Here is an 18,470-nt window from a genome sequence, read left to right on the forward strand (position 1 = left end):
CTTCTTATAAAAGATCCTTGATTTTATTTTTTTGCATTGAAAACTCATCCACTGCAAAGTTGGTTTTGGTGGGAAGATTGACATTTGTTCTCCCCACAATTTGGTTGATTATTGAAAGGTTTTTATATATTTTCGTCTTTTAAATCAATGAGAGTAAAATAAATAAAGTTATTACATAGGATGACTTTGTTAAGGATCGAAGAAGATAAATGTTAGGAAAAAAAATAAAAAAATAAATGGTCATCAAATAAATTAAATTTTTTGCTCAAAAGGTTGAAGATTGAGGATCCATTTTTTTTTTTTTTTTGGCTTGAAAATCAAGGGTTTTGTTTTTGACAAGAGGTTCGACATAAGGGTGTTTCAGTCATTTTAGGTTAGAAGACCATAGTCAAGGGAGGTAAAAGATGAGTTTCAAATACACATGGAAATAATTAAAAAATTAACCAAATCTGGACGGGTATGTATAGCTTTTATGAAAAATATCTATACCGAATGAAAAGAGATCAAGGAGGCTAACAAGCTATAAAAATACATTCTAGGGTTAGGGTTAGGGTTACACTTGAACCAACAGAGCTTGCATTTTCTTCTAGCTCTTGTTTTCTTGCCAGATTCTTAGTTTGGGTTAGCTATAACCTATTAGAGAATTAAGCTGATCATCTCCATAGATCAGAAACTATTCGAATAGGCAAAGAATTAGGGTCTTTTTTCATCATGAAGAAGCGCCAAGCTGCATCGAAGAGAGGTGAAGATCAATCTTACAGAAGTTCTAGTACTTCTTCTTGTACCGTAAGGGCTGTGAGATATGGTGAGTGCCAAAAGAACCATGCGGCTAACGTAGGAGGATACGCGGTCGATGGATGCAGAGAATTCATGGCAAGCGGGGAGGAGGGTACGTCGGGTGCGCATAAGTGCGCCGCCTGTGGCTGCCACAGAAACTTTCACAGAAGGGAAGTGGACTATGAGGTAGTGTGTGAGTGTTCTTCACCTTCTTCCAATGGAAAATAAAAAAATAAAAAGAAGTTGTGGTCCGTTTATGTAGAAGGAGTTCATATAAGGAAATTGACTTGTAACTTTATATATGTTTGAAACTGTTTTAAAATCTACCTTTGTTTTCTGCCTTTGAGATTGATGTAGCTGTTAACCATGTTTGTAGGACATGAGATATACTAAGAAAGAAAAAAAAAAAATCTAGATTGGTGTGTTCTTGAAAACGATTAGGGTTTCTTTTTCTCTCTCTTAATACTTTGATTTTAAGCCAAATGATTGTAATTAAGTATAAGACAAGTGTTTGGATTGGGAGGCTGGAGGATGATGAGGTAAGGATTTTTTGTTTTTTGTTTTTTTAACTTTCCTTGTAAAATAATTGAAATTAAGTGTATTTGAAGGATGGTAGAAGGATTATATAAAGTGAAATCCTATACGTCCTTCAAAATGATTTAATTATAAGTTGTGTAATTCTAGTAAATAATAAGCGATATAACACGAAAGTGGATAAGGTTCTTCCCAGAATTAATCGATCGATCTAGATATTTCTACTTTTTCGATGAATCTTCTCTAAAATTAGCTAATCCATCCCCAATTTCTTGTGATCTCCTTTGAAAAGAGGGCTATACTAACTATGATTGTGTACATGCAGCAAGAATAGGCCTCCCCGGAGTAGAACAACCTTTAGCGCTTGAGCCCTCAGTAACGACGCAAACCCTTAGTGCTTCGATACGGAGATTAAGATATGTATTGAGTGACAGGAAGAAAGATGAAATGAGGCGAATCTTAGAATTTTAATCAAATGGTATTAGCATACCATGGCACATCATCATTCAAGCCCTATCCCAAATATTGTGGTTGGAAAGAATCATTAATATTTTTCGCCGTTTAATTCTATCCTACTGCACAACTTGATAAAAAAGAAGCATAATTCAAGAAATAGAGATGCTTCTTTCACATGTTTCTCCCATCCATACACGTTAACTTAACCTGTGAGGACACAACACTACCATTTATAACTTAATAACACTAATTCAAGTATGCCATTCATTCCTGTTAAAGGCTATATGTTATCTTTGTTCCCCCTCTTTTAATAGCGAACCTATGTGCTGATACTCTCTCTTAATAGGATAATTTAATCTATGTTTGGGAAAGAATTTTGTATTTTTACCAAACTTAGGCATACCTAACAAATGATTTCATAGAGAAAGGCCCACAAATCTAATAATGTTTTGCTTCCATGATGAAAAGTTGTAATAATGACCCAAAGGTGATTAAACTACTCAAAAACAATAATTATATAGCTGTGGTATTCATATATATATATATATATATATATGGCAAAAGAATGGACTAGTAGAGAGAGCATAACAAGAGAATAAAATTAATTTGTATAAAAAGGACTAAAAAGAAAAAGAAGTCTCTAGAGTTAACGAGTTTAAAATTGGTAACAAAGCTTTATCCTCTTCCCTAACACATATACTTTCCACATTAGTTATTAAAACTTGAAAGGAGCTCCTTTAACTTTTCTTGTTTTTATCTTTTTTAATTTGTAATGGGTTCTCCACTCTCTTGTTTGTCATCAACCTTTTTCATTACAGATTTTACCATACAAATGAATTAAAGTTTCATTAATCAAAAGTTAGATCTTGAATTTCTTAATATTTATTACTTATTTGGGTTTTTTTTTGGGTGGGGTGGGGGTGTTTGATTCTGCTAGATGTTGATGTTGTGAGATGTATGAGCATGAGTGCTGGAATTAGGTATTGATGTGGAGGGAGCAAATTTTTAGGTGTCTAATAAATGAATTGGGACACCTACAAGATATTTCAAATTAACTAATTGTTTGAGCTCATGAATGCCCGTTTGATGAGCGAAGAGAATGATCTTTTTGAACAATTAATGGAAATATTGAGACTTACACAAGAGAACAATCTGTCAAATTAAGGACAGTAGAAAGGTTTTCAAAACCTTAAGCATTTGATTGATTTAAAAGAAGAGAATAAGGTTTTCTGAACATTTAATGGAGATATTAGGGTAACAAACAAGAGAGAAAGCTTTTTGTTCTTTGATTGACATAAAGGCTTTTTTACTCATTATTTGATTGTGTTTAGAGATGTTGTATTTTTTAACTTATACCCACGACCTCAAAGTTGCTTTGCAATGTGTCTAACCAACTGAGCTATGGATCCAAGCCCATGTTTACAGATGTTATCTTCTTCTTTTGTCAATTAAAATTGATCGCTAGGTATTTATCACACTTCCCATCATCTACATTGGTCCCTAAGAATTCACCATCCTCAACTCAAGTTGGTTTTTCTTAAATCAGAAGTAAGACTCAAGAAGGGTAGATCGAGAAAGAAAAAATCCTAGTCATATCTGTGCCCTCCGATCAATACTAAATCTAGGTCGAGTAGATGAATTCCAATGGTGTGTGATGATTTGGGTTAGATCATATATATATATATGTAATCTTCACTATTATATTTATTAAATCTCCTTTGCTTGCTAAAAAAATTGCTAGATCTTCTTGATCACATATATTATCCTAAGAAATGTGGTTTCCTTATGAAATGCAAGTTAATACTGCATCGATCCTTAAAGCTTCTTACCTAGCATATATGCTATCCACCGGCACAAGAGCTCGGGAACTGCATGATTGGGTATATGTTAAATTCGATTGCTTTAGTAGGAAAAGGATTTGTCGCGGAGAAAATATTTACGACATTTTTATTTTAAGTATAGGAAAGCTTACTTTTCAGATTCTCTTGAGAGGACTATTGGTTGTATTGAGTTAGCCTCCGTAAGGAAAAGAGCGGTAGATTGTACCTAGGGTTGTAATTGGTTCGGATTTGCCTTAACCCTGATAATCTTAAAAAAATAAAAATAAATAAATAAATAAATTAAATTATATTAAGTATTCATAATCATGGGCTCCTATAAGATTTAGAACTATCATGTTGGCTATCTTATTATTGATCCTTAAGAATATTTTTTCCCCAATAAAATAGTAAAGATCAAGGAACCATCTTCATTTTCTCATAAATGATGCTTGTAAATGCTTATCCGAAATATTGGGATCAACAACATGGATCCTATTTCACTATTCTAGTTTTTTCTTGAGCAATATATCCTCATTTTTAGACATTTTCTTGATATCCATTCCCTAGCTATTATTTTCACTTTTTAAATATATATATATATATATCTTTCTCAATAATTTGACAAGTCTGACTTACTTCCTTGACTGAGAAATGTTGGTGTAGCTTTCAATGATCAAGTCATAAAATGTGAAAAATTACCCTTCTATCTTTAAAACAAAAGGATGGCTGAAATTGTCATGTTGATCAAAATCATTCAAGCCTTATTTCAAAAATTAAATTTGGGTTCAGCAGAGAATGATTATATTCCTCTATTGAATTTTGTTTAAAGCTATATGTTTTGTTATTGCAAGTGTGGTCATATCTATCCATTCTCAGTACCACCTTAATTACCATTCTTTATAGTCTTTAACTTTCAACTTGCACATTCCTTTCAGGAGTAGTTGGAATAAATTGTGAAAAAATACCAATGACAAGTGTCTTAGTTAGGTGAGACAAAGTTACATTCAACTTCCACATTTTTTGGGTTTTCTTCTCACTCTTTTGAATATATGTAATTTATTTAGTCAAATTTTCCCAAGCAAAGGTATGTATTATTGCATTAATAATATTTTCCTAAAAAAGAGTAATTTCTTAAAAAATTAGTGACCCCAAAAATATAACTTTTTGTTGATCTTCGATTATAAGAAAGTGTCATACAAAGTTTGTTTTTAGTTTTAGGGATGAGACTATGAAAAAAAAATAGCAAAGATAACACAATCGCAACAATAACACAAGGATTTACGTGGTTCAACAATGTGTTTACAACCACAGAATAGAACAAGATCAATACCTATTTTTTCATTAGTTTTACAATCCTATAGAGAGTTACCAAAACATGTAAAACTCAATGGAACATGCTCTCGACAAGGGCCCTAGCCTTTGCACCCTCACAACTCTGCGTAGTGCAACAAAGTACAAGACATTTACACAACAGAGACAACAAAATCATTTTCTTAGGGGATTGGATTGGAGAACAACTTTTTTTTTAACTCTTAGAAAATTTGTACCTTGGAAAATGTCAAAAAGAGAAAATCATTTTCTTACGTGTTGGATTGGAGAATATTTTTTAACTAAGAAAAAATCAAAATAAGATTCGGATTTTAATTTTATAGATGGGAGCACTTGTGATTATCCCGAATTGGCACGAAGATAATTTTCATAGGGTGATAGATCGAGGATTATTTTTTCATTCAAGAATCATTTTCATGAAAATAAACAATCGTACATTAGAAAATTTTATTTTCATAGAAATACACACTCAAAATAGTAAGAAGATAATAGAAAATTCCCAATAATAAGATCTCCAAATACCAAAGTTTTAACCATCAAATGCTTAAAATCTCACAATTTCATTTCAAAGTTACATATTAAGTTACTTTCACAACTATGGAATCTTGATAGGTTAATTAAGGTTCGCACGTCCTTTTCACAATAAGACAGAAAAAATCTATAGGAACCTAACGATACTACATAAGCACATTAAAGTTGAGGTCTCTCCAGTGGGACCCACATGAGGAGATTTGTCGGTGACCATGTGATGTTAGGTAGAGTTACCTTTATCAGAGGTTTCAGATCAGATTAGTTACATAAGAGTCACAAAATCTTCTTCAAGGCTCTCATCAAATGGTGGGCCCTATTATTTCCCTGGATGTGAAGATACATACATACAAATAAGGTAGACCAGACTATGATCCATATCTCATCATAATAAAATAAAGACTTGCATCAACGTTTATCATGAGAAATAATTAGAAGAATTAATGGGACAAAATCAACTTTTGAATTTGCAAATGAGGGGTCAAGATATCATGGACAATAATTGGTATAAGCACATGGGTACAGCGAGGCGTTCACGTAATCATTTGTTTCGGATAGGGATTCGTTGATTCACGAAAAAAAAATTTACGCAATCCCAACTTTTTTTTTTCTTTTGTTAACCGAGTGTCTGGGCCAGCTTGTGCGCACCACGACTAATCTCATGGAGGACTATCACAATAACCCATCGCCATGGTCCCCCAGTTAAATCATGAGCAAAATCCAAGAGGGGAATCGAACCCGTGACGTGCACCTAACCCACACTTCATGTGCTCGCCCTTACCACTTAGGCAACCCATGGGTGGGTGAAATCCCTACTTTTAAAACATGAAATCCAATGATCGGAATTTATATATCTTTGGGATATATGTTTTATGTTTTAATGGTTGGGATTTTATGTTTTTATGTCATTGATTCTCGATTGTTATTTATTTATTTTTGATCAATAAGTTCGGGTGTTAACGGGGCCCCACCTTACATATATAGTTGCAGGTTACATCATCCAACATGAGTTTGTTATTTGCACCATATAAGTTTAGAACTTGATTTAACTCGAATATTAATCAAGCAAGTTAATTTGTCAATTTGCAAGTTGATTTGAACTAATTAAATAAAAATATATTGAATTTATAAATATTTAACATTTGTCTTTAATATTTTAAAATAAATAAACTTATATATTTTTGTTCTCCAATATATATACTTTCATAACTCGATCGATTGAGTTTTTGACCTGACTCAAATAAGTTGACTCGATTATTTTCTTAGTGACTAAATGAGTTGATTCCTATTAGTTTTGGGCTCGAATCACTTCAAAATCCAATTAAGTTAAGCGACTCTGACCAAATTTTGAGTCAGCTCAACAAGCTTTATAAATGAAATAACTATTCATTTTAAGAAAAAAGAGGATACTATATTATTTGTAGATGATCCATGGGCTTATAGATCCGACCCAACATGGAATGGGCCTAAAATCACATGGGCTTCAACCACTTACTCCATGTGGAGGAATAAAGTAGTTATCCAACTTTGAAGTGTACCAACCAGTAGGGTTGTCAATGGATCGGATCATACCCGAAATCTGAACTGTTTCGATATCTTGATTTGATCAATGTAAATTATATTATGTATTTTATTTAAATATACTAAGTTTGTTTATATTTTGTATATCAAACTGAGTTTGTTGGGTCAAATTTGGATCTCACTATTGAGATCTAATATATAATCCTATTCTTATCGGATTGTGTGTGTTTGGTAACACTTTTGGAGTTTGAATGGAGGTAGTTCATCTTTAAAATTCAGACTTCAGAAGCTTTATTTCTGTTTGTTTTGTTTCAGATTTCAGACTTCAGAACCAAAATTCAAAAGCTTTTGAACCAGAGATGGGGGATGTTGGATGAAACTTCTGAAGTTTAATTTCTAATTTCTAGACTTCAGATGTTTCTAGACTTGAGACTTCAGAAGTGTTACCAAACATAGCCTTAGTCTGACAATAAGGACAAACCACTATGAATTTCGAGATCGTCAAGAGGATCTAATCTCGAAGAACGACATTGAATGATTGTGATTCAAGCGATAGAGGTAGTTCTGTAAGACAAAACTTGATTAAGTTAGGGATCCACGATCACTACATAAGGGATCATTCTTAGAGGTAAAGGAACACAATTTTCTATAATACATTTTATCACTTGGACAAAAAATTTAGTGTCTTGATTGTTCCAGTCCAGTCCAATCCTGACCCAAGTAGGTTGGGCCCATTCACGGGCCCCATGTTAAGTTACTTCCAAAAATAGCATGAATGGACCATGATAAGTGGGCCGACCTCTTAAATGGGCCACCCATCTCTTCAACCCAATATGGAGCTCAAGTTAATAACAACTTGTTGAAGAATTTCAGAAACAGAGATTATTAGGTACACCAATCAACAAAATATGATAAGGACAATAAACTTCTCCCACTTTCGAAGATTAGATGTCCGTGCTATCATATTGGGCTTTGAAGTGTAGTAGGTCTTGAATTCCCATTTATTGAGTCAACTCAGGATTCTTTGAGAATGGATTAATAAATCCTTGTGACTCGGACTCGTTTTGCATCATCAATTTGATTTGCCCGACTCAGCTTTAATGGATTTCTAGGTTTTTCAACCAATCCTCCATGTGTCACGTCCAGATAAACATATATCCGTAGTTCACTAATATGATTTTCACATTTTTTTTTAAATAAATAAAAATGAATATTCTGCATTACTTGCATGAGATTCTATATTACGATGCGTTGAGCTATAGACATGTAGGGAGTTTATAGAGGCCTTAAAGCCTGGATAAATGACCATACAGGCCGTTGAGCTATAACAAAGGTAATCCAATTACCTGAATATGCATAAAGCCCTCCGAAGGGGCAAGGGTCGTCTTCCAACTCTAGTTCACCTTGGGGGGGGGAGGGGGGGGGGGGGGGGGGGGGAATTCCTAACTTAAATCCAAATCTCTCTCCCACACCCTTTTGTCCCCCCTCCCCCCCTCCCTCTCCGTTGAGCTATAACTTAGGTAATCCGATTACCTGAGTATACATAAAGTCCCTCCGAAGGGACGAGGACAGTCTTCCAGCTCTAGTTCACCTCCGGAGGGGTAGGGGGGGGGCAGTTTGGCCAACATTAGTTTAGCCGTAAGGGGCGTCCCCCCCCCCCAAAATCTTACATGTCTATTAATTATGTAAGCTTAACCAAAGAAGAATCCCAAAAACCAAAAAGAATTTTCTATTGTCACACTAACTTTTACTAATGCCACCCCCCAGATGTGTCCTAACTCTTTGGTGTTGAGATATGAATTGGGGTGGCGTTAGCAAAAGTTGGCATGGCAATAGAATCTCTTTAAAAAGATCCAGAATTAAAACTATGACTTTTGTAGGAATCCAAAGTAAAGAAAAGATGCATCCAAAGTAAATAAAAGGCGAATCCAACAATTATTACTAAGGGTTTCATGGCATGTACTTTATCTAACCAAATACAAGATGGTAATCATGCTTAATCAAGTGGTAATGTAGATGATCCCAAAATTGTACCCGTAAGTAACACTCAAACATAAATCCATACATACATACATACATACATACATAATCATAATCATGTGTCTCGTGGATGTAGGTCACAAATGTGAATGCATGTCGGAGACATAAAGGCATTTCATCGAGATACAAATGAAAAGCATCAATGGTTCTATGCACACATATATATATATATACAAATGAAAAGCATCAATGGTTCTACACACACACACACACACACACATATATATATATGGGTAGCGTTCAATGGCAAACTTTTTGGCAAAACATTAATTTTTCAAAACATGAGTTAGAGGTTTTGGAATGGGCTGATTTTTGGTGAAGATGATCTCTACGGTGAGGAGATCATCATCACCAAAAATCAGCCCATTCCAAAACTTCTAACCCCATCAAAAACAGTTTACAAAAAATGGACGGTCCAAAATTTTTCAACTTGTAAACATGGGTTAGAAGTTTTGGAATGGGCTGATTTTTGGTGAGGATGATCTCCTCGGTGTAGAGATCATCCTCACCAAAAATCAGCTCATTCCAAAACCTCTAACTTATGTTTTGAAAAATGTTTAACCAAAAAATTGGCCATTGAACGCCCCCCTATATATATATATATATATAGATATATATATATAAAAATAAAGAGGGAGATTTTTTTGTCTCATTAATTGACACATTTTAAATTTGAAAGTTTAGTGACCATCATCTTTAAAGTCTTTGAAAATGAATGTTGTTTTAAAAAATATATATATATATATATATATATATATATATATATATATATATATATAATCCCATGAATCATGGTTTGGGCCGACATAAGTCAAATTTCAAATTTGGAGACTAATTTTCTCTCATTATGACTACATTAATTTCTTTTTAGATTGTTGAACTAGTAGTATTGCAATAAATGAAGTATGAATAATCCGCAATTCTTACTTCCTTTCCCATTAAACATTTTTAATAGTCATTAATAAGAAAAAAATCATAAAACTCATTTTCAAATAAGAGTCGTGCTGGGGTAACATTAAAATTGACAACAATTCACACATCATTGACATGGAGGTGAGCACAGAGCCACATATGCATTTCACTCATATCTCAATGAAAAACATCTATGGCTCTGTACATACATCCACATCAGAAATGTGTGAATTGATGCCCATTTCAATGTCACTTTAGCATTTTCCTTCGAATAATGAGGTAGGGTCACAAATGCCATTAACGCTATGGGTGTCAACAAATGGTTCTGATTCAGTTCCTAAGGTACCTAAAACCAAGATCGTCCTTTTCTTTTTTTTCCATTCTAGTTCTTGTCCATTTTAGGTTCAATTCTAAAATAAGGAGAACTAGAATCAAAATCCAAACACAAACAAGTAAACTCATGGGTAGGCAACGATTTCGAATCTCAAGAATCTGATGAGATGAAAAATACTTAGATTTTGAATATTACATGCAAATCTCTTTTCATCACAATATACATTAAAATATGATGAAAATACCATATATGAATCATTGTAAAGATTTCCTTTTCTCCTCTAAGAATACAACATGCTATATATAAACATATCATCAATATAATTATAATTTAGTGAAAAACGAGTTAATATATTTTTCAAAAATTAAAATTTATCTTCTTTACAAATAATAAAGAGAATGAATTATTTTAAGATCGAATGCATAATTTATATGAAAACTTAAAGTACCCTATATAATATCAATAAACATTAAAAGATAGGAAAGCCTTCGACCATCTACAATAAATAAATTGATTCTTGGATTCCCACAAGTACTCAGATAGACCAAATTGAGATTCAATCCAGACTCTCCAGGGTTTTTCACTTCAGCCCTCGATAATATATTACCAAGGATTAGGCAGGGATAAGATTCCAACATGCAGTCTTTAGGTCATGAGCTTGACAAGTCGACTAATTCCTCTACCTTGCCCCTCTAGTATTTCACCTTTGAAAGCGTCCTTCCTTCTCAATGCCCGAGCATTACGGGTGCAACTTGGTTTGATTCAAATCGAGAATCGAACAAAATCGAGAGCTTTGAACTAGTTTGATTTGATTTTGAACAAATTGCAATTCGATTCTAAGTTGAGAACTGATCAATTAGATTGGGTTCTCGATTCTAGGCTTGTATAGAACCTTACCAAATTGAGAATTGAACCTTTAATGACTTACTACTTTCTAAGAGTTAGGACATAGACTAATGATTTTTTATTTTTTTCCTTTTATGGATAAATTAATGATTTATTATATGAAATGTCATGTCCTTTACTTATTTATTTTTCATAAGAAGTAGGTTGCTCCCAAAGTGATTTACTAGGTATTGGCAAGTTATTGAACAGAGCTAAACCAACCTTAGTTCGATTTGATTTGATTCGATTCAACTCTAGTTCTTATTTAGTAAAATTGACCTAAGTCAGTCTGATAACAATTTCTGGACACCCGTCCAATGCATGCAAGATTTTCAATACAATATAGATTCATTTTAGACTCGATTATCTTTCCAGATATAGAGAAAAATAATAATCCAAAATTGAGATTTTCAATTGAAGTTCATGTTAAAAAGGTTACCCATACGAGCAACTCCAACGCACTCTGACACTAACTCTATATCATCTCTCAACTGCTATTTTACAGAGTCAATGCCTTTCAAAATCACTCCAAAACACTCGAACTAGAACTTTCTAGTTTGAAATATTTTGGAGAGAGAGAAAGTGAGAGAGACAAAAGAAAAAGGTGAATTTCTCTCAATCTCTACTTGTTGGTTGTAAAAAAATATGAAAATTTTGAAACATTTCACTATAGGTGAATTTGTGGAGAGTCATTTTGGCTAGTACGATTAAAGTGAGACCCCTTGAAAAGGCAAAACGACTCTTCACAATATATGCTTATTTACATTGGAGTTGCTCTAAGTTAATTAAAATTATGTCCCTCCCCATTTTGATCAAGGATGATAATATAAAGAAAAATTCACAAGTGACAAACTAAAAAAATTCCCTTTTTTTAATTTTTCTATTCTCATCTCTTTCCATAACAAACTAATCCAACAAAATCAAAGAAAAAGAAAATTAAAGACAGAACAAAGAAAGAAATTAAGAACTAATAATATATTAAAAAAAACAAAATCTCTTGTTTTTTTTTTTCTTTTTATGATTTAAAATCAAGAGATCAAGAAGAAGAAGATGAACAATTGGTAGTAGAGGGAACATGAAAATTACTATCATCATTTTGATGATTGTAATTGAAATTGTTGGAAATAAGGTTATTATTATTATTATTATTATTATCACTATTACTACCATTAATATCTGATGATCTCTTCCCATAAGTGTTCTTGTTGTTGTGCATCCAAACCTTCAAAACCACTCTCTCCACACCAATTTCATTACAGAATTCTTCAATCAATCCTTCATCTCTCTTGTGCATCTTCCAACCCAATCTCTCTGAAAACATATACATCTTCTCTTTCTGATCTCTACTGAATTTCGTCCTATTTCTCTTCCTAACCGTTGGATTAACAAACCCATCTGACGGTCCAGATAAACCACCACCCGTGCTTAAAGCTAATAACATATGTGGTGCAGAAGATGGGTAATACGATGATGAAATTGGTGGTGGTGATGATGAATTTGGGCTTCTTCCACGTGTCACTTCTGTGTTTTGGTGATGAACATCTGTGATTTGTGTAAATTTACCTTCTTCAGAGTCTCGACGATGGAAATTACGGTGACATCCACACGCGGCGCATTTTAGCGAGGTGGGGTCAGTTGGAATGGCGGTTGTTGAGGGCATGAACTCTCCACAACCGTCTAAAGCGTGTCCTCCTAAGCTTGCCGCGTGGTTCTTCAGACATTCTTTGTAGTGGTGGTGGTGTTGGTGTTGGTGTTGGTGACGCTTTAGTACGCCGTTGGTGTAGGATAAGATCTTTGGGTGGTGTTTGGTTGTTGGGATTCCGTTATCTACTATTTCTGGAATTTTAGTGATGGTTGTGGTGATGGAATCCATTATTCAAATATTTATTTAGGTTTTTATTGGTTTAGGGTTTGAGATTTTAGAAGAACTAGGGTTAGGGTTTTGGCTTTCTTGAGAGTGGTCGGGAGGTGAAGAACAGAAACTGTTCAGGGGTTCAGACATGAAGTTATAATCTTACAAGTGATAAGGTGAGATAATAAGACGAATAAATTAATATTTTCTTTTTGGTAAAGCTGGTCGTGAATTAGTCCAGCTGCACCATTTTGCAAGGTTTAGGTACACGTGGCATCTAAATAATCAATAAGCTGGACGAGTGTTTTATACGTTAGTTGTAATTTAGAATAATTTAGGAAAAAATCTGGGTATAGTGGAGGACGGGAACACGAGGACAATTATACAAGCGTCCTTGACCACTTGTTTCTTTTAACTCTGGTTAAGTTTTGACGCCAATTAGGTTAAGTTAATTACATAAGTTGTCAGGAGTAAGGACCAAGACGGTTTGACTCTGTTGAGTCACTGAGTTGTGGCGAGTTTTTTATTTTCTAGTTTCTACGATGATCTTAGAGACTTAATTGTAGATTTGGTTCACTTGTAATAATAAATAATAATAATAATAATAATAATAATATAATATAATTAATTAATGTTATAGTTTGAGATATATATAAATTTTAATTAAAATTAATATTTGAAAGATGTGGGTAATTTATACTTTTAATTCTCATTGTAAAAAAGGACCGTTTATAATTTCTATTCCTTCTCAAGCTGAAATACAACAAAGTCTCTAGCTTCAAAAGTATACTTTAGATATTTTTTTTGTTAAAGTGTATTAATTTTATTTACTGAAATAGTTGTTTTGAAAGCAAGATAACGAATTTTGATTCAAATAGTCGTTTTCTTGATTTAGATATTATTCCTAATTGAAATCGTCGTGATATGAAAAATCTTGGAAAGTGTGACCCCAGACTAAAAATATCCTGGTTGATCCATTAATAATACAAAAAATAAAAGAATAATCCTGATCAAACCCCGTGCCTAAGATCTTCTTACTTCGGTCAGAGAGGGTAAAATTGTCAAAACCATTATATTTTAATTACGTTCAAGTATGGTAAGATAGGTATTTATCAACCCCAAAGAGTTGACCAAATGGCAAGTCGACTCTTGATAAGCTCCTCAGGAAGAATAGGTTAAGTGTTTGAAACTTCAAGAAACAATGAATTCCTTAGGGCCACTCTCCAGGACTCGATTGACCTTAGACTAAACCAGTTGCACATAGGACTTTTCAAGGGGACGATGTGTGTGATTGTAGGATTAATCTCACTTGAAAGATGATGATATACATGCCAATTTACTAAATCAGGTAAAATTTATGGGTGTTGGTACCATGATCTTGCTTGAAACCCACCTTCACCGACAAGTACTACTCACTAACTTCTCCTCTAGGATGAAAATAAAAAAAACCTAGAAACGAAGAAACGTGTTGACAAAGTTAATTTTGTTACGTAAGTCTATCAAGATGTGGTCCTTATTTAATAACCCCATTAATAAATCATCTGTAATGTCATGTGGTACACTCTTTTGGGCCCACTAATTAATAATGATCGAGCCTCCACTTTTGCTTGTCTTGCACCCATCATTTTACTCCACTCAAAACACTTTCGTGACTATCTTCATTCAAAATGCATGCTTTCATACTTGTGGACCCCAAAATTTTATTATATGGAGGTATCTCATCTTAATAATCACTCTCATGAAATTACTTTACATGTTGATGCTAGACCTCATGATTGTATCTCACATCGTACATCTTGACGGAAAGTGTATAAGAATCATAGATATTTTTATCGAGATACGAGTGAAAAATATTTATGATTCTTATCCACTTTCATGTTAGGATGTGTGATATGAGGTACACTCTTGAGGTCACTCCAACACGATCCAAATATATATTATTCACTTTTAACTTTTTAACTACTTTTGATTAGTTAAAAACTTATGTGAATCATATTACCTAATTAACAAACTTTTGTTGTTGAATAACACAAAGGCAAAATTTACTTCACAAAAGTGATAAACTATAAGATAATCCCAAACACTTTAAGGCATGTTTGATTGTGCAAGGAAAATCAATGGGAAAATTATTTTTCTTAGAAAAATATAATTTTTAGGCCTTTGATTATGTACTTTCCTTGAAATTCAAGTTTCCAACTTGGGAAATTTTCTCCAATAGAGATCGGATTCCCATCCCATCCCCATGGGAAAGTGATTTTCCCACCTCATAATCTTATACTTTCACATTGAATCATTTGTCCCCTCCCCCCAAACTCTAAACCTTAAGTGTTTTTTCACATCTTCCTAGAGCAAACATACGTACCCTTAGATTAGGTCTTGGCCTACTAAATTTAGCCCAAACTCAACTTGGCCTTAAACAACTTGGCTTAAGTTTTAAACATTTGTATTGGACTTTCATAAGCTTTTAATGGTAAGTCATAAGTGAAGCCCATTTATAAAAGAGTCCTTATAGATATGAGATGTTCATCATAGAACTCCAATGCTACGTTATTTGGAATCGTCACCATTCTTTTTTGAAAATGAGTGTGAATGAGCACCCAAAATGATTTTAAAATTAGTGACTCTTATATATGGATAATGGCATGATCTGCCTAAGATCTAAGTAGAGAGGTCCGATTAGGGGATGAGGAAGGTGTTAGACACCCCATCATCCCCACCAAAGGTGGTTTGCCTTTGAAACTTAGCCAACATTTTGAAAAACTTAAGAAAGTTAAAAAAATGCATGTTTAGAGGTGGTGTGTGCAATAAATGAAAATATTCCCCTAAAAAGGGTATTTGATGTTAATATAAGACATTGAAGACATAAATATGGAAAAGAATGACTCATATAGCCTACATTATTTTTATGAATAAGAATGCTGGTTTGAATTTTTTAAGAAAATTTCATGGTTAAGTTCCTTTAAAGTCATAACTTTAATGCATGTATGCAAGATTAAAAATTTAGTGTTTCAACCCAATAAGAGAATGACACATTTTTTTATCATTGTCAAACATATATGAGTGGGTGCATGGTGTGATGTATAACATAATGCATGAGATATATTATAAGATAAATAAGACTTCAACCCCTATCATTTCGACCGAACCAAAGTCCAATCTATAAGAGATAAGAGAGGGTGTGTATTACATCCTAAAATTTTTATAGGACATAAAAATAAATAGAGAATTAAGAATAGAAGATGCAAGTGCTTAAAAATAAAATATAAAAAACTTAATTTACACTTACCTTATCCCTTGATGTTCTTGAATGATGTTGAATCTTGAAAGAAATAACTTGAAGGTTGAGAGTTTTAATTGGGATAAATGGTTAGAGAAGATAAGAGTTGTTGGTTGAGAATTTAGAGATAGATAGAAGTTCTTGAGTTGAGATTTGAGTTGGAAGAAGGTTAGAGAGGTAGAGTAGGGATTTTGGTAGAATTTTAGGTTTAGAGATGATAGTTTGAGAGCATTAATTACTCATAAGAAATGAGACTATTTAAAAAGTTTTTGGAGAAATTTTGGGGATAAAATGGTCAAATCTTAAAAATAAAGAGAATGAATATGAGATTTTTGTTCTTTCTTTTTGGATTTTTCATTTTTATGGGGATAAAGTTTGGATTTGTGAGAAGAAACCCTAAAAATATGTTTGGTCTTTGATTTTTTTGATAAATATAGGTAAGAGAACAAAATTACTTTTGGGAGGGTGAGTGTGGGAATAACATGTGTAAATGTGGAGTGGTAGATGGTAGGTAAAAAATATACCTTAATTCATTTGTAAATAACTTATAAAATAAGAATGGATATATATTTTTAAAATGGATTAATAGGAAGGCTTTATGTATGTATTTAAAGATTCCTACATTTTGGAAGTAGGATTGAAGTTCTCTCAACTTTGAGAATTTTTACCAAAAATCAAAATGCATTTTTGGTTTGACCACACTTTTTGATGAGGGCGTTCTTGAGATTTTTGAAGGGAGTTGACTCACTAATTAGGATGGAACATTAGATGTTAGGGCTTATGAGAGATCAACATGTGTCTTTTTTTGGAAAAGTGTAACACCATGGGTTTAAAATGTGCTTTGTATGAATTTTGATGTGAACTTGGGTTATAGGCATAAGATGGTGTAGGTTTGGGCATTTGGGTTATAGACCTTGGATGGTTTATGTTTGGGTATTTGGATTAGGCTTGGATGAAGATTTAGTATTGGGTTAGGGTATATGTAATTGATTGATTAATAGAAAATGAGTTTGGATTGGATCGGTTTATGGATTTGGAACAATGGGTTAAAGAAATGGGCATGGAATCGGATATAAATTAAGAACAAGGTTTGGATATGCAAAATGATATGACATGATGCATGTGTGCATGAAAAAAAGTGTCGAGTGACAATTATTATGGAATGCAGGCTCCTTGAAGGACTTTAAACTCTTAATTGAAATTAACTTCAGAAATTTGGATTTTTTTAATGTGTTCGTGTTAAATGGGGTGTCTACAGTCGTGATAGTCTAAAACTGTTTTTTGTTTAGACGCCCCCACCACAAAATCGTAGATCCATTACTTCGAGGATACACAAGAAAAAGATTTATGATTTTGTAACTGTCAAGTCATGGAACATATGGGGGGAGGGGGTGTCTGAAAAAAGAGCGTCAAATTATCATTAGTCCTTATGAAATTAAGCTTTAGAAATAATGATAAATTGAGGTTCTAAAACCTGACACTCTTTGTACGCTCCGTTGAGTATACAAAGAAAAAGATCTATGATTATATGCACTTCCATGTTAAAGAATGTACAAAGAATGTCAATTTATCATGACTTGAGTTTTATTATCACGGGTTCCACTATAAAGCAACTATCTATAATAACCATATTATAATAAACCATAATATACATTGTATGATTTGATTAGATCTTTTTTTTTTCTCTCGCGCGCGTGTGTGTGGGTGGGTGGGGCAATCTTGTTATCTATCTTACTCTATTTTATTAGTCAAATAAAAGTGGCCAATTATTATTTCAATGAGCCTAGATTATAGTACAAATTTTCGAAGAACGTTAACCAATCATGTAATTATAATTTATTTTAAATAAAAATCACATAATTAAAATATTATATAAACAATATAAATAATTACAACCAAAATCAGATAAACGACGAGGATTGTGCTAAGTTGACAACTAAAGTAAAAAATCCAACAACCCCTAACATACATGAAATGATAAAGAAGGGGATAATACTCTATGATCTTTAATTTCAATGTTGCAAATTCTTTTCTAAAGAATTCTACAGGCAGATTCGAAACCTATTGGAACATCCCCAATGGTTATAACACTGTAAATGAATGAAGGTTCTATTTAACTTATTTGGTATAGTTTATGGATGATTATACCGTAGATTTGGGTTTATTTCATCTCCAAGTTATTGATCTCATTAAAAATGAGTTTAT

The 18,470-nt window shown here is 33.1% G+C and overlaps 1 protein-coding gene and 1 pseudogene across 1 annotated transcript; one reads left to right on the forward strand and one right to left on the reverse strand.

The window, feature by feature from the left end:
• The first annotated feature begins 515 nt into the window (after positions 1-515).
• Positions 516-1,019, forward strand: LOC147395004 (mini zinc finger protein 2-like). The gene has a single exon (XM_086454761.1). It carries the CDS (start codon positions 712-714, stop codon positions 1,003-1,005), a length of 294 nt encoding a protein of 97 aa, XP_086310887.1. The 5' UTR covers positions 516-711; the 3' UTR covers positions 1,006-1,019.
• An 11,074-nt stretch (positions 1,020-12,093) lies between these two features.
• Positions 12,094-13,153, reverse strand: LOC147395005 (zinc-finger homeodomain protein 11 pseudogene; annotated as a pseudogene).
• Between the last annotated feature and the right edge of the window lie 5,317 nt (positions 13,154-18,470).

The sequence above is a fragment of the Akebia trifoliata genome, chromosome 9 (assembly GCF_017979445.1).
Source record: "Akebia trifoliata isolate Shusen 1 chromosome 9, ASM1797944v1, whole genome shotgun sequence".
NCBI classification, from domain to species: domain Eukaryota; kingdom Viridiplantae; phylum Streptophyta; class Magnoliopsida; order Ranunculales; family Lardizabalaceae; genus Akebia; species Akebia trifoliata.

Excerpts from the sequence above, each read along its gene's own strand:
- LOC147395004 (XM_086454761.1), top strand. The coding sequence starts at position 712 with ATGAAGAAGCGCCAAGCTGCATCGAAGAGAGGTGAAGATCAATCTTAC.